Source organism: Aquarana catesbeiana, linkage group LG10 (assembly GCF_042186555.1).
Source record: "Aquarana catesbeiana isolate 2022-GZ linkage group LG10, ASM4218655v1, whole genome shotgun sequence".
NCBI lineage: Eukaryota > Metazoa > Chordata > Amphibia > Anura > Ranidae > Aquarana > Aquarana catesbeiana.
This window is the reverse complement of record NC_133333.1, coordinates 112,931,830-112,955,409: the sequence shown is the minus strand read 5'-3', so window position 1 is coordinate 112,955,409 and position 23,580 is coordinate 112,931,830. Positions and strand designations below refer to the sequence as shown.

Sequence of the window (23,580 nt, the reverse complement as noted above, 5' to 3'; positions counted from 1 at the left end):
TCCATAGACAAATTCAGCTCACACGATGTAGAGAAAGGAAACCATAGTGCTCTCCATAACATTCAATGGGTTTATTATAAAGATAAAAGTTACAAATTTGTATTAAAGCAATCAGGCTCATCTAGTGACTGCAAGAAAACATCTCTCAAGGGCTGGTGCAATGCAAACTCTCACCACTCACAGAGAGACACTGGGGTTTATTTACTAAAGCTAGAGAGAGCAAAAGTAGTCACAATTCTGCAGAGAAACCAATCAGCTTCCAGGTTTTATTGGTAAAGCTTAATTAAACAAGCTGAGGTTAGAAGCTGGTTCCTCTGCAGAATTGTGACTACTTTTGCCCTCTCTAGCTATAGTAAATAAACCCCACAGTTCGATAACCTCCAGGCTGTCCTAGGCAGCATCTCCCACGTGCAGAGTCTCTCTGTTTCGCTTAACTAATTTTTATCATCAGGGGCACCTGGACTGCAGAACTCTATTGCAGAAAGTGTTTTCTCCAAATTAGCTTGGAGCAGCAGCATTTTTTCGGTTCCATCTTAGATGCTATTTTTAATGTTGCTACCAAGAGTAATAATTCTCACCTTCTCCAGTGGAAGAAGCCTAAGATGTAGACTTGCATGTCCTTTACCACATCTCAAAAATTTTTTTTTTTTTACTTCATTATGCCCAGACTCCGGTTTCTAAAGTAAAACATCTATGTCTCTTTAGTGACTTGCCAATCTTCATTGGGCTTTCTACAGATCTCTAGACTAAGGTCTTCACCCCATTCTTTGCTTCAAAACATTTTCAGAGGTTGTACAATAATTTGCTTACTGTCCCAAAACCAGAAGGGTGCATTCGCCCATCAGAGTGGGGAGGATGTCTACTGACATTTGCGGACACTTGAAAGTATTGCATTCCCATTGCTTGAGTGTACCCGGTGGTGTCCAAAGAAGTTACAAACTGGAGCTTCATTCTTGCCTGCTCCCTCACTTTCCCACCTTTAATCTCCCGGTGTCTTCTCCATGCCTGGCCGATTATCTGTTAAGCACTCTTTGGACTCTGGGGCCATGGGGTCTTTTAACAATAGCCTGCTGTGGAAAGTTTTCAAGGATTTTACTCCAGCCTGTACACTGTTCCCAAGCCCATAATGGGAATTCACCTCACAGAGCCTTAAATGCTTACCAGTTTTTGGCTCTTCAATTTTGTCTGTCCTCTGCACCTATGGTGTTCGCCAAGGTGATGACTCCAGTGTTTGCGCTTTTACGTTCTCAAGGTATCCTGTTTGTGGGCTATCTGCTGGCCCGCTTTTCTGGGAGAATCATAGGCTCTGGAGGACAATGTACCTCTGTGTTTAGATGTTATGGAGTTTCAGATAGATGCTGAACCTTCAGTATACATTGCTGATAATCTAAGGCTAATTCTGGACACTTCCCGGGCCAGGGTTTTCCTACCTCAAGAGAAACTCCAGGCTTTCCAGTCTCAGGTTAATGCGCTCCAGTCCTGGAGCTATCTAACTCTTCACTTCTGCATGAGAATCTGGTCTGATGGTAGCCTACCTTTGAGGCGGTTCCTTTTACCTATTTGAGTTCACAGAATCTGAAGCACAACATCCTATCATAGTTTGACAAGTTACTCCTGACTCTAGACAGATCAGTTTGTTAGACATCAAGGACTGTTCCTTCTCTGGTGGCTTGGGAATCTGGCTATGACATTGAAGAAGTCATTTTAGTCTGTGTTTTGGTAGATCTTGATTACAGATGCATTCCAGTGTTTGACTGATCTATTATCAGGTTCTCTGCTTCAGATTTAGTTAGGCAACGTTGTGATGGTGGCTCATATCAGTTGGGGAGGAACAGGAAGTTTTGCTGTGGCCAAAAAGGGTGTATTCTCTTCTGAGCAGAACAACATGTTCAGCTCTGTCAGCCATGTACATCCCCAGCGTGGACAGTTGGTAGAAATATTTCCCTTAACTGGCAGTGCCTGAACGTGGCAGAGTGATCTCTGCACCCATCTAATCTCATCAATCCTAGTTTCTCAGGATTGAAATGAAGGGCTTACTGGTGGTTCTCCATGCTCCGAATTGGCCCAAAGAGTGTTAGTACACCGGCCTAGTAAGACTTCCCCTTGGGCTCTGCCAAACTGTCTGGAACTTCTGTCCCAAGGACAGATTTGCCTCTCTGCTTTTCTGTCATGGTCTTAACGTAAATGGCTGTTGACCAAGATTTGAAGTAGTAGGAGAGTATCCTCCCCACCATGCTCAAGGTTAGGATGTCTGCTTCTCATAAGGGCTTTTGTCAGACGCTGATAGCATACTTTGCTGTGAGTCTAGAGCAGTGGCGGCCCATCCACTAGGGGCGCACGGGCACCGCCCCCCATCCATGCATCTGGACCCCTAAACTACATGCAGGGTGCCGGATGCATGGATTCCAATGGGGGGGGGGGGGGGTTGTTGTTTAAGCATGAGTCAAATAATTCTTAGAATTACATAACAATAATTATTTCTCACATATTAAAGCTGAACTGCAGGCAGGCTAAATTTGCTAAATAAACACCGTTCAGGGCTGTCTTCATGCACGGGCCAACCTGGGCGCTGCCCAGTGGCCCCAGGTGCATGGGGGTCCCTGCAGTTCAGTTCCCCCCCCCCGTACTTTCCGTCGCTTTTCTTGCACTTGCTGATTGTGTGGGAGGGGTGTGTGTACTGCTCCGATCAAATGGGATGAACTGGAGAGGAGAACAGGGGGGATCGGAGCAGTATACATCCCATCCACACAAGCAGCAGCAGTGGTAAGATTGTCACCAGATCTAGGGGGCTGCCCCCCAGGTCAGCCAGCTGCACCCCCCAAAAGCCCTTTATAACTCCTAATGCTGTGCCTACAGTCTCCTATCACTGCATGGCACACAGCTTGAGCACAGGCACTGAGAGTACCTTTTCCCCATCCGATTCCATTACACACAGCTACGATGTGCACAGTATAGAGTTGGCTGCTGCAACTGAACTGCCTTTATGACCATGGATTCCACAGGTCAGAACTAAACACAGTAGCCAGCTATACACTGTGCACATCCTGGCTACTGTATATGTAAGAGAATCAAATTTCAGCTCCAGTGTCAGTGTGCTCTGTGGGGAGCAAGAGATCTTAGTGACTGTGTTAAGGCTGTGTACAGTGCATGGATGGAAGACAGAGCTCTGCCCAGTGACCCCTGTACTGTGCCCACCTACCCACCCAGTACTGTCTCCCCTGTACTGTGCCCTCCTCTCCGCCCTGTACTGTGCCCTCCTGTCTTCCATGTACTGTGCCATCTTGTCTGCCCTGTACTGTGCCGCTCTGTACTGTGCCCTCCTGTCCTCCCTGTACTGTGCCCTCCTGTCCTCCCTGTACTGTGCCTCCCTGTCCTCCCTGTACTGTGCCCTCTTGTCCTCCCTGTACTGTGCCCTCCTGTCCTCCCTGTACTGTGCCATCCTGTCCTCCCTGTACTGTGCCCTCCTGTCCTCCCTGTACTGTGCCCTCCTGTCCTCCCTGTACTGTGCCCTCCTGTCCTCCCTGTACTGTGCCCTCCTGTCCTCCCTGTACTGTGCCATCCTGTCCTCCCTGTACTGTGCCCTCCTGTCCTCCCCGTACTGTGCCCTCCTGTTCTCCCTGTACTGTGCCCTCTTGTCCGCCCTGTACTGTGCCCTCCTGTCCTCTCTGTACTGTGCCCTTCTTTCCTCCCTGTACTGTGCCCTCCTGTCCTCCCCGTAATGTGCCCTCCTGTCCTCCCCGTACTGTGCCCTCCTGTTCTCCCTGTACTGTGCCCTCCTGTTCGCCCTGTACTGTGCCCTCCTGTCCGCCCTGTATTATGCCCTCCTGTCCGCACTGTACTGTGCCCTCCTGTCCGCACTGTACTGTGCCCTCCTGTACTGTGCCCTCCCGCACACACTGTACTGTGTACAGACATGCATATATACAAGCCACTGATCAGCTAGGAGAGGCATTTATGACAGGGGGGCAGTGTGCACAGGGAGGCGAGGAATAACATAACAAAGAGTGAGAGCAGTGTGTTCAGGCTGTGTACAGTGCATGGATAGGAGACAGAGCTCTGCCCAGTGACCCCTGTATAGTGCCCACCTACCAATCCTGTACTGTGTCCACCCTGCACTGTGCCCACCTGTCCGCCCTGTACTGTGCCCTCCCTGCACTGTGCCCACCTGTCCGCCCTGTACTGTGCCCTCCTGTCCACCCTGTACTGTGCCCTCCCATCCACCCTGTACTGTGCCCTCCCGTCTGCTCTGTACTGTGCCCTCCTGTCCGTCCTGTACTGTATCCTCCTGTCTACCCTGTACTGTACCCTCCTGTCTACCCTGTACTGTTCCCTCCTGTCCACCCTGTACTGTGCCCTCCTGTCTACCCTGTACTGTTCCCTCCTGTCCGCCCTGTACTGTGCCCTCCTGTCCGCCCTGTACTGTGCCCTCCTGTCCACCCTGTACTGTGCCCTCCTGTCCGCCCTGTACTGTGCCCTCCTGTCTGTCCTGTACTGTGCCCTCCCGTCCGTCCTGTACTGTGCCCTCCTGTCTGCCCTGTACTGTACCCTCCTGTCTACCCTGTACTGTTCCCTCCTGTCCACCCTGTACTGTGCCCTCCTGTCCGCCCTGTACTGTGCCCTCCTGTCCGCCCTGTACTGTGCCCTCCTGTCCACCCTGTACTGTGCCCTCCTGTCCACCCTGTACTGTGCCCTCCTGTCTGCCCTGTACTGTGCCCTCCCGCACACACTGTACTGTGTACAGACATACATATATACAAGCCACTGATCAGCTAGGAGAGGCATTTATGACAGGGGGGCAGTGTGCACAGGGAGGCGAGGAATAGCATAACAAAAAGTGAGAGCAGTGTGTTCAGGCTGTGTACAGTGCATGGATGGGAGACAGAACTCTGCCCAGTGACCCCTGTAATGTGCCCACCTACCCACCCTGTACGGTGTCCACCCTGCACTGTGCCCTCTCGTCCGCTTTGTACTGTGCCCTCCCGTCCGCTCTGTACTGTGCCCTCCCGTCCACTCTGTACTGTGCCCTCCCGTCCGCTCTGTACTGTGCCCTCCCATCCGCCCTGTACTGTGCCCTCCTGTCCGCTCTGTGCTGTATCCTCCTGTCTGCCCTGTACTGTACCCTCCTGTCTGCCCTGTACTGTTCCCTCCTGTCTGCCCTGTACTGTTCCCTCCTGTCTGCCCTGTACTGTTCCCTCCTGTCTGCCCTGTACTGTTCCCTCCTGTCCGCCCTGTACTGTGCCCTCCTGTCCGCCCTGTACTGTGCCCTCCTGTCCGCCCTGTACTGTGCCCTCCTGTCCGCCCTGTACTGTGCCCTCCTGTCTGCCCTGTACTGTGCGCTCCTGTCCGCCCTGTACTGTGCCCTCCTGTCTGCCCTGTACTGTGCCCTCCTGTCTGCCCTGTACTGTGCCCTCCTGTCCGCCCTGTACTGTGCCCTCCTGTCCGCCCTGTACTGTACCCTCCTGTCCGCCCTCATACTGTGCCCTCCAGCCCGCCCTCATACTGTGCCCTCCAGCCCGCCCTCATACTGTGCCCTCCTGTCCGCCCTCATACACCCTGTACTGTACCCTCACGCACACCCTGTACTGTGCCCTCACGCACAACCTGTACTGTGCCCTCACGCACAACCTGTACTGTGCCCTCACGCACACCCTGTACTGTGCCCTCACGCACACCCTGTACTGTGCCCTCACGCACACCCTGTACTGTGCCCTCACGCACACCCTGTACTGTGCCCTCACGCACACCCTGTACTGTGGCCTCCAGCACACCCTGTACTGTGACCTCCAGCACACTCTGTACTGTGTACAGACATACATATATACAAGCCACTGATAAGCTGGGAGAGGCATTTATGACAGGGGGGCAGTTTGCACAGGGAGGGGGAATAGCGTAAGAAAGAGTGAGAGCAGTGTGTACTGAGGGAAAAGAGGGTCAGTATATACAGGGGTGCAGTGTGTACAGAGGGTGGCACAGTGCGTACAAGGGGTGAATTAAATAATAATTTACTAGGGCGTTTTTAGGGGTGGAAATAGGGGCGGACAGGGTAGGGGTTGAGCGGGGCAACTGGTGGCGAATAACTCTTAAGGCCTGGCTAGTAGCTCTGCCCTAGCGATTGACTATAGCTTGACATAACATTCATTCTGATATATCTCAAATGCTGGTGGGTGAGTAGTAAATTCCAGCTATACAGGCGGTTACAAGAGCCACAATTAGGATACATTCCTGCACTTGCACTTTCTAAATTTTAAAATGCATTTAATTTTTTTAATGAATACATAACCACATGCATATTTGTGTATGCATTTTTTGTCTTCTTTTCTGCAGAGATGTGAGAATTGTCTAAAGTTGGGTGCTACTGTTGGCTGCTGCCTGTCTTCATGCACAAGTAACTACCACTTCATGTGCTCAAGACTTAAGAATTGTGTGTTTCTTGAGGATAAGAAGGTATACTGTCAAAGACACCGGGACCTAGTTAAAGGGGAGGTAAGTTTTATATTCATTTGGGTGAATTTTTTTCCTTTGAAAGGGCTATAAACTTGTGAAGTGTATTGCAGATAGAATGTTTTTTGAAAAAAAAAATGGCAGATACTTTTCTAAGAAAAGAAAATGAACAGGGTTGCTTGTATGTATAGGTACACAGCACTGTCTTTTGCTGCTGTGCTTGTCTGACCTTCAAAAAAGGATTGGAAAATGTGTAGACTTATTCTTACCTTGGACTTTAAAACCTTCCTAAGTAGAGAATTGCGCGAGTTTTGCCTATGTGAGCAAAAACATTTTTTTTAAGTAACTTATATGTTCATCTGTAGTGTCAAAACATACATTAACTTTGCATATAAAATACCCACCCCTGCTAATAAGGGGTAACAGCACTTGCCACCAATGACTCAATGTGTATACATAAAGAATACAAAACACAAATATAACAACTTATTAAAAAAATATATTAATTATTCAATAGTCCACATGCGTATGTGCTCAGTGTTCATAATATTCCATATTCAGTTTGTGAAAAAGTGCTGGTAAAAGTGGTGTTCCCAGGTGAGATTGCTACAGGCAAATAAAGAATCCTGAAGATGAGGATACACACTGCACTTACTGGATCACATTGACCCCTTGTTTTAGCAAGTGAGTCAATATAGCGCTCTTTACAGCCACTCCTGGTAAAGTGCACGTCTGCGTCTTCTTAGGCGGTCTCCCCCACTCCTTCTCTATTAATATGGGACTTGATTTTTATTGCCCCGTAATTTAAATTGGGCAAAAATAGCTTGCTATATCACATACATTGGCTCCAGCTCCTCCAGCCTCGACTCTCCTCTTCACCTTTCACAGAATTCACTCAAGATGAATATACTGTATACACAGATGCCAAAAAAGAATAAAATGCCACATAGCATGGTACCGTAAAAATAACCATAATAATCTCTACTCTGCTACTGATCACCTCTATGACAAAATCTCCCCCCTGTCCTGTCCCAACCTAGCTACTTTCGTTTACAACAGCTCACTGTCTTCCTCCCTAGACAAGCTGGCCCCCCTCACTACACGCAGAATTAGGCCCCGACTGCTACAACCCTGGCAAACAGATGACACCAGAAGTCTCAGAAAACGTAGCCGCGCTCTTGAGCGCCTGTGGCATAAGACTAAGACCCAGGAAGACTTCACACAATATAAATCTGCCCTCCTAAAATACTACTCCTGCCTTCACACTGCCAAACAGACCTACTTTATCACACTCATCAACACCTTCTCATCCAGTCCACGTCAACTCTTCTCTACCTTCAACACTCTACTCTGTCCTCCACTGCCTCCACCCACCAACTCACTCACTGCCCAGGAGATTGCCAATCACTTCAAAACTAAGATTGATACAATTCATGAGGAGATCGCCAATGCGCAAAAACCTCCCCCATGCAACACTCCATGTCCACAGATACAATCATTACTTCCCTCATTCAACCCTGCTACTACTACTGAGGTTGCTAAACTTTTATCTAGCACTCATCTAACCACTTGCCCCCTGGATCCTGTTCCCTCGCAAATGCTACGCTCACCCTCTGACTCGATTCTACGCTCTCTAACTCACATTTTCAACCTCTCCCTCTCTTGTGGCATCTTCCCAAACTCTCTAAAACATGCGCTAGTCACCCCCATACTAAAAAAGCCCTCACTGAATCCCACCAATCTCAACAACTTACGTCCCATCTCCTTACTCTCCTTCTCCTCCAAACTTCTTGAAAGACTGGTCTACAACCGATTAAGCGACCATCTGACCATGAATAAACTTCTTGATCCCCTTCAGTCCGGTTTTCGACCTCAACACTCCACGGAAACTGCTCTCCTTAAACTCTCAAATGACCTACTAATGGCTAAAGCCAATGGACACTATTCTGTACTACTTCTCCTGGACCTCTCTGCTGCCTTTGACACAGTGGACCACCCCCTCCTCCTCAAAAAACTCCACTCCTTTGGTCTCCGTGACTGTACTCTTCGCTGGTTCTCATCCTACCTATCCCACCGCTCCTTCAGTGTCACTTACAACTCTACTTCCTCTTCTCCTCTTCCTTTTTCCGTCGGGGTCCCCCAAGGTTCTGTTCTCGGACCTCTCCTTTTCTCAATCTACACCACCTCCCTGGGTCAATTGATTGCCTCCCACGGCTTTAAATATCATCTCTACGCTGATGACACCCAAATCTATCTCTCCACCCCCCAGCTCTCTCCATCTGTCTCCTCACGCATTACCAACTTATTAGCAGACATATCAGCCTGGATGTCACATCACTTTCTCAAACTCAACCTATCCAAAACCGAGCTCATGATATTTCCTCCCTCAGGTGCCACTTCCCCTGATCTCCCTGTCAAGATCAACGGCTCAACTATCAACCCATCTCCCCACGCCAAGGTCCTAGGTGTAATCCTGGACTCTGAACTAACCTTTCGACCCCACATTCTATCACTATCCAAAGCTTGCCGCCTCTGTCTTCGCAACATCTCCAAGATACGCCCCTTCCTAACCAATGACACCACAAAGCTTCTAATCCACTCCCTGGTCATCTCCCGCCTTGACTACTGCAACTCCCTCCTCATTGGTTTACCTCTAAATAGGCTATCCCCACTTCAGTCCATCATGAACGCTGCGGCCAGGCTCATCCACCACACAAACCGCTCAGCGTCTGCTACACCCCTCTGCCAATCCCTCCATTGGCTGCCACTCAGTCACCGAATTAAATTCAAGATACTAACTATAACTTACAAAGCCATCCACAACCTGGCCCCTAGCTACATCTCTAACCTAGTCACAAAATACCAACCTAATCGTTCTCTTCGCTCCTCCCAAGACCTCCTGCTCTCAAACTCCCTTGTCACCTCATCCCATGCTCGCCTTCAGGACTTCTCCAGAGCCTCCCCCATCCTCTGGAATGCTCTTCCCCAATCCGTCCGATTTTCTCCTACCTTATCCACTTTCAGACGATCCCTGAAAACTCATCTCTTCAGAGAAGCCTATCTGGCCCCCACCTAACAACTGTACATTTATCTTCTCAATCAGCACATCACCCACAGCTATTACCTCTTGTATCTCTTAACCTTCCCTCTTAGATTGTAAGCTCTAAGTGAGCAGGGCCCTCTGATTCCTACTGTATCAAATTGTATTGTATTTGTACTGTCTACCCTCAAGTTGTAAAGCGCTACGTAAACTGTTGGCGCTATATAAATATTGTATAATAATAATAATAATAATAACCAAATCATTTTATTGAAAATATATGCACTCACATTAAAAGTTAAAAACTTTCCCATCAAAACCGCAATCTACAATGTGTATCCCTTTTCAGCAGCTCTCTGCTCCTGGTCCTACCACAGGCAGCTGTTGTGTGCAATCGTACTACACTTACTCTGCTAATGCACACACATGGACTGGCTCAGCCCCTGACATGTTTCATTGGAATGATGACTTAATCTGAGGAAGGTCACTTTTATGCAGCAGCTGTCACTGTTACTTTATTATTTAGGGGTTTTTGATTGCCATAAGTGCACGTATATTTTGGTATATACCTTAGCTTTGAACAACCCTGGAGGACTTAAATTCAGTTGTTACATACAAAATCAGCTTCCAATAATCTTCAATTTGTAATATAGGTCCAAGATCAATGTATTCTTTGAAAATTTTGAGCAAAATAAAAGATGTTCTTCCAGAAAGATGAGCAGAGGTGCAATATCACCATGTTCGTTTGATTTTCATTTACTAAAGCCCAGTGAAAATCTTTGATCATCTACCTCCAGGATGTTTGTGTAAAAGCACATTTTACTATCACATTTTATTTCATACGGGATCTGATTAAAAGACCCAGGTTCTTCTGGTAAGCTAAAACCGTTTATAGTTTAACAGCTCAATGACTAGCACATTTGCCTTGTAGCACTGGGAATCTGGGTTGTTGATTCTCATCAAGGACATTGTGTACTTGGGGATTGTTTGTTTTTGCGTATATGTGTTTTTTATACACTTTGATTAATCTCCCACAATGAAACAATATATTTGTTGGCTAATTGGCTTTCAACCAGATAATGTGTGGATGACTATAGAAGGGGATATCAGAGTGTAAGCTCCTTCCGAGGTGGGGGAATTTGTTCAGGCATGATAAAACTCATCTGCCAAACTTTATATTTTTATTGCAAATGCCTTTTAAATTATTAGAAAATTTATAATAATAAAATGTACAATTAATAATAAAATGATTATTGTGCTATTGTTGATGATCCCCAATCTAGCATAAATATTGATCAAAGTAACATTTTCCAGAACAGATAATAGGAAATATGTCTTTTAGAAAGGTGCAAGCCTGCTGTGTGCATGCTTATGTAGTTTTTCCTTACTTTGTTTTTTTTTTTTTTTTTTTTTTTATTGCAGATTGTGTCTGACAACAGTTTTGAGGTTCTCAGAAGAGTTTTTGTTGACTTCGAAGGAATTAATCTGCGTAGAAAGTTTCTGAGTGGTTTAGAGCCAGAAAACATACATATGATGATTGGTGAGACTTTAGACCAAATGGGAAATCCTAGATTTGCAGGGGATGCATGCCGCTAGATTGCATTAATAGTTCTATAGGTGTTTGCAGATTCCTGATATAATTCTTTTCATCCATATAAAGGGCAACTGACTTTATAACATTAAAATAATACAAAAGGTGTGCTCGGCCACAAAAACATGAAAAGTCAAAATACTGCTGCAATCAAATAATCCTTGAATAGTAAGGAAATAAAGATAGTAAATATAGTAAGATGCGTTGTGATTTGACTGTCCTAAATGCAAAGCAATGTATATTCAAATGTGAAATAGCTGTCACTAGAATAGTGATCTAAGTGTTCTACACATAATTAAAACAAATTTAGAATAACCCACAATGTATACAAAACATGTGAATACTTAATCAGGAGAACCTGCTACAAAAGATCGCAGATAGTGAAAACAAATGTGTACATCAGGGGTGTCCAAACTTTTTTCAACATATACAGGGCCAGATTTGATGAAGTGAACATGCGTGAGGGCCGACCATTTTGCCTGACGTTCTTTGAACCATTAAAATTTGTTTTCTCGGCGGCCTCTTTAATACAAAGTCCAGCCTTCCATGATGGACAGAACAGTCGTCCAATGGCAGCGCAGGAGATGGGGCTTCCTATTACAGAGGCCACCATGTAAACGGGAAATTCTCCTGTGTGTACGGCACTCGTCCCGCCCCTCTGTGTCCCCTCCAAGGCAGCCAGCATATATAACTTTTGTTGCCCCCGGCGCTCGGGGATTCGTTGGAGGCCACAAAAGATATACATGTCCAAATTACCAGGCCGGCCGTTCGAAACAGAAACACGGCCAGCGTGCCGGACTTTGGACATGCCTGTGTACAACAAAAAATAAACAATGTTCCACAGTTCACCTGTTCAAATGGAAATAGAAGTGATTCCCACAAACCGTTCCAACAGGATAATCGTGGTATATAATCGATCAATTCCACATGAAAAGTGCATAACCACCACGCTCCGTGTATAAGGTGAGCCGCTTACCAAAAGATATGATCCCACCAAGAGACCATATGCATGTGTATGAATTATCCTCTGACGTCAAGTGGTCAGCCGGCTTCAAGAAGCAAAATCAAACTTGTATATTTCTTTGATCTTGTTTTGTCACATCAGGCAATATGTAAGGCAATGGCAATGGAAGAGGCTCATAGCGCATTACTGTATAAAAATGTATTGTATAAAAATGCACTTACTCCGACACTGTGGAACATTGTTTACTTATTTTTTTTGGCGTACACATTTGTTTTCACTACCTGCAATCTTTTGTAGCAGGTTCTCCTTATTAAGTATTCACATGTTTTGTATACATTGTGGGTTATTCTAAGTTTGTTTTAATTATGTGTAGAACACCTACATAATTTTTCTAGTGTCAATTGTTACACATTTTAATATACATTGCTTTGCATTTGGGACTGTCAAATCACAGCGCATTTTATGCATTCACTAACTTGAGTATATGACTGACTAAATTGCGCTTGGATAATCTCTAGCATTACTCCTTTATATTGTCAATTTGCTTTTAGTGCCTATAGTTCACTTTTGCTATCCTGGTACCTGTCCTCATGTTTTTTTTTTCTCGTTTCTTTATAGGTTCTATGACAGTAGACTGCCTTGGAATTCTAAGTGACTTATCGGATTGCGAAGAGAAGCTCTTCCCAATTGGATATCAGTATGTATCTCTTTTTTTATGAATGCATTTTTAATAAATATTCTTGTTGTACTTTCATAACTCACATATTTTTGGACATTTTACCATTATAAAGACAAGCACCACAAAAGACTTAACTCTTTAGTTTTGAGAATTTTTACCAGCTTCACATTTTGTATTGTATACACATTTCTAAGTTTGCTACATTTTGTATATGTAAATATATGTTCTCTTGGCTAGATGTTCGCGAGTGTACTGGAGTACAACCGATGCTCGAAAGCGCTGTGTGTATACCTGCAAGATTCTGGAGTGTAGGCCACCACCCTCTGAGCCTGATATTAATAGCACAGTACATCATGAAGAGAACCGAACTATTGCTCACAGTCCTCCGCTTCGTGATATGCATGGTAAGATTTGAGGAAACACTTGGGCTTCAGTTTTAGTATGGTTTATTTTTGCACACACTTAGGATTGTGTTTGAGCTTGATGCCTATTAATTAATATATATATATATCCCACTCGAGTCTCTTCCCACTTTTCCGCTTTCATGCAGTAAAACTCATGAATTTTACTGCATGAAAATTCATTTTAAGTAGAAAGCTTATTATTGCCTCTGTGGTTGGTTCACATCTTTGGGCTGCTGTTTTGTGTGTTTTGAAAGGGTAAATAAAAGGTTAGCACCTATACATAGGGATGATTGATTGAGCCCTATAATGGAAAATAATGGAATGCAACTTCTCATCTCATTCTGAGAATGCTACTTGCCTGGTCTCCTATTCTGATTTTCAGGATTCAGTAATTTGAGCCACTGACCTAGAACATTTAAATGAAATATGTGGAGAGTTGGAACAAACTTTTGTTTCACCACTTGACTCCCAGGCCTATTCTGACACTTCTCACATGTTAAGAGAAGTAAGGGATTTTTTTTTTTTTTTTAGTTTCATACTTAGGTGGATGCAGCATCGGACCCCCGGTGCCTCTGCACTGAGAACCGAGCGATCGAACATCACCGATGGCTCGGTTCTCACAGCTCCCTGAGCAGAGAGGTGCTGCCTGTCAATCAGCAGCTCTCCACTCTGCTCCCTCCTCACTCACTAGAGCGCTGAGCTGTGGAGGGGCAGGGAGCGGCTGTCTCAGGCTTTCTGCGGATCGGTGAGAGACTGAAACAAGTGTTAGTCTGCTCTCTGCTGAAAACGGGTCACAGGAGTGCAAAACGAATCGCACTCCTGTGATCCATAGGAGAAGTACAGCCAAATAAGCTTTGGCTGGACTTCTTTTTTTGCTGGAAAATTACTTAGAATCCCCAAACATTATATGTTTTTTAAGCAGAGGCCCTAGAGAATAAAATGGTGGGTGTTGCAATTTTTTGTGGCACACTGTATTTTCACAGCTATTTTTTTAACACAATTTTTTTGAGGAAAAATACACTTTAGTGAACTTTTATTGCACAAAAGCACAATATAATATCCGATTGGTAAAATCTAAAAGATGATATGCCAAGCAAATAGATACTAAACATGTCAAGCTTTAAATTGTGCACCAAGCTACGGTACTTAAAAACAAATCTCCATAGGTGATGCTTTATAAGCCTTTACAGGTTACCAGTTTAGAGTTACAAAGGAGGTTTGGTTCTAGTATTATTTCTCTCATTATAATGTTTGTGGTGATACCTCACTTGTGGTACAAACACCGTTTAAGGGATGAACAACATCCTTTTTGATAGCGTGGCCCGTGAAAGGTACTCTTTACTGAGACACCTGAGGTCTATTAGACCCCAGATCTCTCCTCTGCCCTCCAATGCATCTGATCAAACCAAGATTGGTTTTATTAGATGCTTGTTCAAGCTGGTAATAGCTTGATTATATAAGACTGAAACTGGAATTGACAAAATCCTCATCACTTCAGGTTTCTGATGTCACACAGTGGGAGGAACAACATCAGTTCCTCTCGCTGTGTCCCAGGAACTGGTTGTCGCTGGTCGCATCCTTACCGGGCTCCCCGATTGCATGGGAGAGACTGGTAAAGGTGGCAGTGGGAGCAGGATTGTATCCCCTTCCGCTGCCTGTAAAAGTAACCCAGCAGCTTCTTAGCTGCTAGGAATACTGTTACATTGAAGGCCGTGGAGATGACCGAGATATCACCCTTCCAAACCAGCAAAGTACCGGTACCTTGCTGGTTGGCAAGTGGTTAAACTGAACATGTTCACTGACTGTATGTAAAATATTTACATTTTTTAATCACATATTAAGGGATACAGGATGAAGTATTCAGGAATCATTAGTATAATGCATGCTGCTGATATGCTCTGCGTTATGTGCTCTCTTGGTGGACATCCTTGGTTTAATGTTAATTTAGTCTCCAGTTGAACCCTATATACACTACAACCACCTATAGCCCAAGGGACTTTGTGAGTCACATCACAAAAAATGTATATTCATAAAAACATATGAAAATACACTTTTCCCTTCTGGTTCCTCCCCTTTCACTCTTCCACAATTGAGGATAGTTTCCCCACTTCTGCAAAAGTTAATTACTATTTTAGTGCTGCAGCTCAGCAGTTCACTCTTCCTTGCTTAAGCGACAGTGACCTAGTCACACCCTACTGCCTCCTGAGATGTGCATGTCACACACACACGGGGGACTGTTTTGCTAAGGGGCACATGCACGCTACAAGATTCTGTGCATGTAGACCTGACACCACTCTCTACCTGGTATTGGAACAGTCAGTGTGCTGCATGCATGCATACAAGTGTCAGAGGTCTCTCTACAAGGTAACCAGTGCCAGACACCAGCAGAATGTGTGTACATGAGTGGTTTTTGCAGTGTCCTCCCTAGGAGGTCTGACACAGATGGTTCCAACCACCATTCCTTGCCTGAGTTGCAGTACTTCTCATTAGTCTTGAACCCCTTCAGGGGTAGTTCCTTTATGTAAAGCAATTCTTTATGTAGAGATATTTTTAGCTACTATGTTTGAGTTTCTGGGAAAAATTGCAGCCATGATGGTAGACTCAACACTCTCCTTCAGAATTGCTTCTGTAAAGTCAGCCGGGAATGAAAATTGTACTTCACCTTTATTTGAGAAGTTGGTACAAAAGTAGTCTCAATCTATAGACATAACTAAAAAACTATAAAGATTGTGACTCTGTAAATAGTCTGGTGGCTGACGGAGGGACACAGAGTATACTGGGGCATGTAAGCACTGTATAGGTGTGGATACAGGCATTTAACGGCATACCTACTGGGCATTAGGCTGAGCAGTGATAGTGGCATTTTTTTGCTGGACTACAGCTGAGCAGTGGATGCATATTGTGAGTACCTCTGCATTTTGTGCTTAGGACTATGTCTTCCCGAAAGAAAGGTGGGGGGAAGACAGCGGGGAGGAGCACAAGGGTGCCACTGTCAGGATCCGGGGATCCTAGTTACGCTTCCAAAGTACTATCCTCCCCTGAAAGGCCAGAGGCGACTGGCCAGTCAGAGCCATTGAGGCTGTCAGGCATAGTGGCTAGATCCAACATTTCTCTGTACCTGGTAACCTGTAGAAATTTTTAAAGCGTCGCCTATGGAGATTTTTAAGCATATCGTAGTTTGTTGCCATTCCATGAGTGTGTGCAATTTTAAAGCATGACATGTTAAGTATTTATTTACTCGGCGTAACATCATATTTCATGTTTGGGGGTTCTAAATAATTTTCTAGCAAAAAATACGTATTTTAACTTGTGAGCAACAAATGTCAGAAAAAGGCTTAGGCATGAAGGGGTTACCGCTTGCCAACCAGCCGCTGCAGTTACACTGCGGCAGGTTGGATCGGCTGCGTGAATCGCCGTAGGCGTACGTCAGGCTCGCACACGGTGATCACTCGCCCATTGGCCAGCGATGTCCGGCGGCCACTCGCGATCGTTCCCCGCAGTGACAAAGCGGGGATCTGACATAGTAAACAAGGAAAATCTCCATTCTGACGGGATCACACAGAGATCCTGTCTTTCTGCTATGCAGGAAGACGGATCTGTGTGTTGTCCCAGGCAGCCCATCCCCCCCACACAGTTAGAAACACACTGAGGGAACACATTACTAGTAAAAAAAAAAAATAATAATAAAAATGCCATAAATCTTTCCCCTATTTTGTAGACGCTATAACTTTTGCACAAACCAATCAATATACGCGTATTGTGTTTTTTTTTTTTTTTTACCAAAAATAAGTAGTAGAATAAATATTGGTCTAAATTTATGAAGAAATTTGATTTTTAAAAAAAAAATTATTGAGTATGTTTTATAGCAGAAAGTAAAAAATGTATTTTTTTTTTCAAAATTGTCGGTCTTTTTTTGTTTGCGAAAAAAATAAAAACCGCAGAGGTTATATACCACCAAAAGAAAGCTCTATGTGTGGGGAAAAAAGGACGGACATTTTATTTGTATACAGCATCGCCCAAATTTCAGTTAAAGTAACGCAGTGCCGTATCACAAAAAATGGCCTGGTCATTTAGGGGGTAAATCTTTCCAGGGCTGAAGTGGTTAAACTCTACCAGGTTTTTGTTTATTTTCTGCACATTTTGGCACCAAGCCTCTGTGGCCCAGCTTTGTATGGCCCCCATTTGGCATCTGGTCCTCTCTTCATACTATTTCAGTGTACCAATGTTTCGGCAGCATTTTTTCCTTATCGTACATCACGGGACACAGAGCCACAGTAATAAATTAATGGGTTATATGGCACCTTCAGGTGATGGACACTGGCACACCCTAAACAGAAAGTTCAGTTCCCCATATAACCCCTCCCCTTACCGGAGTACCTCAGTTTTTTTGCCAGTGTCTTAGGTGTTGGTCACGAGCAAAGATGTGCTGTACTGAGCTCCGCTGGAATATTCCTTGCTGGGGCAAGCTATGCAACCGGATCCATTCAAAGTGTCTTTTCCAGGCCAAATTGAATGGTACTAGGGCCTCGTGGCCGAAGAAATTAGGTTTTGCCTGTAACGCTTCTCTTTTTAGAGAGCTGGACCCCGGGATCCAGTATTTGTTTTTTTCAGCCATATTCCTGGTGGGGTGAGTTACAGGCCCAGGGCTGTGGATCCCCCAGTAAAAAGGGGGCCCCGGTCCCTGAAGGTTTTTTAACGGAGTCCACCGTGAGTGGTGAAGATTGGGTCTGTTACCACAGAACCCTGCAGCTGGATAAGGTAAGGGAGATTCCTAAGGAATTTTTCTAATTCTTGTGGGTTTTCTCCATTAAAGTAAATGTTGTCATGCCTATAGTCACCACCGGGGGCTGTCAAGAGCACGTACCTGATTCCATGCTTGTCAGTCTCGCTCTGTGTCACAAGCTGCACTCTTCCTCCGACCCAAGCTCCAGGTAAGACGTGGGAAGGGTTTTTTTTTCTCCTTGGAATGTCCCCCCACCTGGATTGCTTCACTCCAGGAGACAGAGGGAGCATGGCATCAGTCGGAGGTGTGCCGTGCCGCTCCCGCTGCCATTCCAATGGTTCCCGCCGGCAGCTCTCCTCCACCCCAGCACTCCTCCATGTGATCCGGTTGGATCGGAGCCCGCTCACGCGGGAAAACGGTCTATTTTGAAATAGATGAGGGGGGCGCAGTGGGTGGTCGGAGGAAGGGGGCCGGCTTAGCGGCGTTGGCGTGCTTCAGCGTCCACAGCGTGGGCTGTGTAGCTATAAAATGCACCTTTTTTCAGGTGCATACAGCTGAAGGAGGGACATAGAGCGGACGGGTGGCATGTGAGTGTGGGTGACACAGGCATTCCCAGGCATGTTTACTTAAGCATCAGGCTGAGCATAATAGCAGCGGCAGTTGCTGGACTATTGCTCATCAGTGGGTGCATTTTTTTTGGTAGTACCTCTGCATTTGTACTTAGCACTATGACCAGAGGGGGTGGTACAAATACCACAAAAACCAAGGACACAGAGGGGTCACCCTCAGGCTCTAAGGACCCTCCCTCTGCAACACCATCCCCCCCGAAAGACCTAGGGAGGCTGGTCAGAGTGAGCCATCGGGATCATCAGGGGCTGCAATTGCTTCCGGCACTTCAGCCCCTCTCTATATAACTGAGCAGGTTTTCTCCTCAGCTGTGGGTGGATTGGAGGAAAGATTAGTGGCTTTTATTGCATCTTCACAGAGTGGAAGAAAACGCATTAGGTTCCCTTCTACCACCCAGGATCCTCAAACAGAGGAACAGTGGGAGGGGGAAGATGAATCCCCCTCAGGGAGCCGTGAAGAGGTTGATGATTCCTCTTCTGAGGGATCAAGTGGGGAAGGGCCTTCTTCAGCTTCACATGCTGAGAAGTTGTTGGTGCATTCTCTTACTGAAATGGTCCATATTTAAGCTACCCTTAACGGTGTCGGTTGAAGAGCCTACTTCCTGTTTGGGTTCACTAAAGCCTCCTCAAGCCTTGCGTGCCTTTCCTGGCCATTCATTACTAGAGAAGCTTATGTATTCTGAGTGGGATCGTCCAGATAAGCATTTTTTCCCTCCTAAAAAATTTTCAGCACTTTATCCTATGGAGAAAAAATTTACTAAGATGTGGAGTATACTAGCAATTGACGCTGCTATATCCTCTGTAAATAAAAGTTTGACTTGTCCGGTTGACAATGCGCAAATGCTTAGGGATCCAACTGATAAAAAATTGGAATTCCTGTTAAAAATCATTTTCACCTTGGCAGGTTCAGTGGCTCAACCTGAAGTGGCGGCAATTGGGATATGTCAATCCTTGAGAGACCATTTGAAACAGGTGCTCAAGGTGTTCCCTGAACAGCAGGCCCAGGAGTTAGCCGAGCTGCCAGCGGCTTTGTGTTTTGCAACTGACGCAATCAGAGATTCTATTCTTCAAACCTCTCGCCTTACGCTTGGGTTGGTACATATGTGTAGAATCCTATGGTTGAAAAGTTGGTCAGCCGAAGCGCCATGCAAAAAGCTCCTGGCTGGTTTTCCTTTCCGCGGTGAAAAGCTGTTTGGGGAGGATTTGGACAAATATATCCAATAAATATCAAGTGGGAAAAGTACCCTTTTGCCAGTTACGAAAAAGAGTAAACTTCCCTCGTTTAAACAGGTTCTTTCTCCAGTGCCAGGGGCATCAGCCTGCAGGCAGTCGCGACGGCCTCCACCTTCAGGTACAAGAGGTAAACCCCAGGGACAAAAGAAATCCTGGGGGAGGAAACCCACAAGACAGGACGCTAAAGCCTCTTTATGAAGGGGTGCCCCCCCTCACTCGAGTGGGGGGAAGACTTCTGCAGTTCTCAAAGGTCTGGCTAGAAGAATTTCGAGACAGATGGGTGGTCTCCACAATAGCTCTAGGGTACAAACTAGAGTTCCGGAAATTCCTGTCTCCTCGTTTCCTCAGGTCAAATGTCCCCAAAGATCCAGAAAAAAAGAAGTCTTTCTAGCGTTAGACCGACTTTTGTCGCAAAAAGTGATCATGGTGGTCCCCATGGAAGAGCAGGGGTTGGGGTTTTATTCCATTTTAGATCTCAAAGATCTAAACCGGTTCCTGAAAATTCGCTCTTTTCGCATGGAATCAATCCGATCAGTAGTCTCCATCCTACAAGAGGGAGAACTTCTGGCATCAATCGTCATCGAGGATGCATGCCTGCATGTACCTATTTTCCCCGCTCACCAGAAGTATTTGCGTTTCGAAGTAGAAAAACTTAATTTTCAGTTTGTAGCCTTGCCTTTCAGTCTAGCTACTGCACCCTGGGTGTTTACAAAACTTCTGGCCCTTCCTCTGGCCAGATTAAGGACTCAAGGTATAACAATAATAGCATACCTGGACGACCTGCTCTTGAAAGACCGGTCAGTAGCCTGCTTGGACCAAAGCATGGTCACCACAGTCAACTACCTGGAATACCTAGGTTAGGTCCTCAACCTAGAGAAAACTTCTTTAAAGCCAGTAAGAAGATTAGAGTACTTGGGTCTGGTTATAGATGCAGCCCAGAAATTGTTTTTACCCCAGGCAAAGATCAGCGCCATAAAGGAGCTGGTTCAGTTAGTCAGGGCAAAGTAGGGTCCTTCCATTCGCCTTTGTATGAGGTTGCTGGGGAAGATGGTGGCTTCATTCGGAGCAGTTCCCTGTGCTCAGTTTCATTCGAGACTGCTGCAAAACAGTATCCTATCGGCCTGGAACGAGAAGGTCCAAGCACTAGATTTTCCGATGCGTTTGTCGCCAAAACCTGCGCCAGAGCCTCAGTTAGTGGAGGATATCTGAGAATCTGCAGAAGGGGAAATCCTTCTTAGTGGTTACCTGGAAGGTGGTAGCAACAGATGCCAGCCTTTCAGGTTGGGGAGCAGTCCTGGAAGAGGCGTCTGTCCAGGAGAAAATGGTCCGGAAACGAAAGGACATTGCCCATCAACATTCTAGAGATTTAGGCAGCGCGTCTAGCCCTAAGGACAGTCAGGTTGCAGAATTCTCCTGTCAGGATTCAATCCGACAATGTCACAGCAGTGGCTTATATCAGTCACCAAGGGGACACCAGAAGTCAGGCAGCCCAGGGAGAGGTAAACCATATCCTAACCTGGGCAGAGAAACGTGCCGTGCATATCGGCAATCTTCATTCCAGGGGTAGAGAACTGGCAGGCAGACTACTTAAGTCACCAGCAGTTGTTCCCGGGGGAATGGTCCCTTCGCCCCGACATCTTCCTGGCTATATGCCAAAGATGGGGGATCCCGGATGTAGATCTGTTTGCGTCCAGGTTCAACAACAAAGTCGACAACTTTGTGTCAAGAACAAGGGATCCACTTGCATGTGGGAACAGATGCGTTGGTGACCCCGTGGGATCAGTTCTCACTGATTTATGCATTCCCTTCTATCCTGCTGCTACCTCGACTTCTTCGCAGGATCAAGCGGGAAAGGAAGTCGGTAGTTCTTGTGGCCCAGAAGATCTTGGTATGGAGAAATAGTAAAGATGGTGGTAGGGGCCCCATGGCCCCTACCACCACGTCCAGACGTGCTATCGCAGGGACCAGTGTTCGACCTACTTTTACAAACACTAAATTTAACGGTTTGGCTATTGAAAACCGCATTCTGAAAAATCATGGGCTTTCAGGCTCGGTGATATCTACCTTGATTAATGCGAGGAAGCCAGCTTCCAGAGTCATTTATTATAGAGTTTGGAAGGCATGTTTCCTGGTGTAAATCCAGGGGTTGGCATCCTAGGAAGTATGTCATAGGTATAATTCTTGCCTTTCTGCAATTGGGGCTAGAGATGAAACTGGCCTTGAGTACTATCAAGGGCCAGGTCTCGGCCTTATCAGTATTGTTTCAACATCCGCTTGCTTCACATTCTTTGGTCCGAAGCTTTATACAGGGGTAACGCGGCTTAATCCACCGGTTAGAGCACCCCTGTACCCTTGGGACTTGAATTTATTTCAACATATTCCTTTGGTCCTTTTGACAAGGAAACTAGTTTTTCTGGTAGCCATTTCTTCTGCAAGAAGGGTATGAGAGTTGGCAGCTCTTTCTTGTAAAGAGCCATATTTAATCATTCTCAAAGATAGAGTAGTATTGCGTCCTCATCCTAGCTTTTTGCCAAAGGTGGTTTCAGGTTTTCACCTAAACCAGGATATTGTTTTGCCTTCATTTTTTCCAGAACCCTGTTCTAAGCAAGAAAAGTCACTACATTCTTTGGATGTAGTGAGAGCAGTCAAAATCTATTTGAAGGCGACTGCTCAGATTTGGAAAACAGATAATTTGTTTGTGTTGCCTGAAGGTCTTAGGAAAGGACAGGTAGCATCGAAATCCACTATTACCAAATGGATTCGGCAAGTAATTATTCAAGCTTATGGCTTGAAAAGGAAGGTTCCACCTTTTCAAATCAAAGCGCACTCCACCAGGGCTGTTAGTGCTTCGTGGGCAGTGCATCACCAAGCCTCCATGGCTCAAATCTGCAAGGCTGCAACCTGGTCTTCAGTCCATACATTTACCAAGTTCTATCAGGTGGATGTGAGAAGGCATGAGGATATCGCCTTTGGGCGCAGTGTACTGCAGGCGGCAGTATAGGTCCTCAGGTCTGCTTGCACCCTACTTTCGTTTGTGTCCACTCCCATCAGGTGGCATTGCTCTGGGACATCCCATACAGCTATTACTGTGGCTCTGTGTCCCGTGATGTACGATAAAGAAAATAGGATTTCTTATCGTACATCACGGGACACAGAGCCATAGTAGTTTCTATGTGGATTATAGGTCACCTTCCGGTGATGGACACTGGCACACCTTAAGACAAGAAGTCCACTCCCTATATAACCCCTCCCACTACTGGGAGTAACTAAGTTTTTTTGCCAGTGTCTAAGGTGTTGGTCATGAGTGAAGATGTGCTGTGCTGAGCTCCACTGGAGCAATCCTTGCTCGGGCTAGCTAAGCAGCCGGATCCATTTAAAGTGTCTTTTAAGCCAAATTGAATGGTGCCTGGGCCTCGTATCTGAAGAAACAAGGTTTTGCTTGTAAACGCTTCTCTTTTTAGAGAGCTGGACCCCGGGATCCAATACTTTTGGTATTAGGGCCATAAAGTTTTACTGGCGGGGTGCTATTACAGGTCCAGGATTGTGGGTTCCCCCGAGGGTCCCCAGTTCCTGAAGGTTTTTTAACGGAACCCACCGTGAAGGGTAAAGATTGGATCTGTTGGTTTTACCACAGAAACCCCTGCGGCGGGAAAGGTAAGTGGAGTTTTCTAAGAAATTTTTGAATTTTCTTATGAAATGTCTCCTTTACTTAGCAAATGTTGTCATGCCTATGTGTCACCACTGGGGGCTGTGTATGGAGCACGTACCTTCTCATGCTTCCTCAAGAAATCACGCTGTGTCCGGAGCAGCCGGCTTTTTTTTTTCTCCAGCTAGCAGGCAGACTTCCCGTAAGTATGGGAGGTTTTCCTCTTCCCCAGA

The 23,580-nt window shown here is 45.8% G+C and overlaps 1 protein-coding gene across 1 annotated transcript in view; it reads left to right on the top strand.

Annotated features, from left to right (window-relative positions):
- Positions 1–23,580, top strand: part of KMT2A (lysine methyltransferase 2A) — a 286,124-nt gene that overhangs the window by 165,982 nt on the left and 96,562 nt on the right. Inside the window, exons 22-25 of the mRNA XM_073602468.1 lie at positions 6,325–6,483; positions 10,904–11,021; positions 12,655–12,733; positions 12,953–13,119. Coding sequence (XP_073458569.1) covers positions 6,325–6,483; positions 10,904–11,021; positions 12,655–12,733; positions 12,953–13,119 — 523 coding nt within the window. The remainder of the gene's footprint in view (positions 1–6,324; positions 6,484–10,903; positions 11,022–12,654; positions 12,734–12,952; positions 13,120–23,580) is intronic.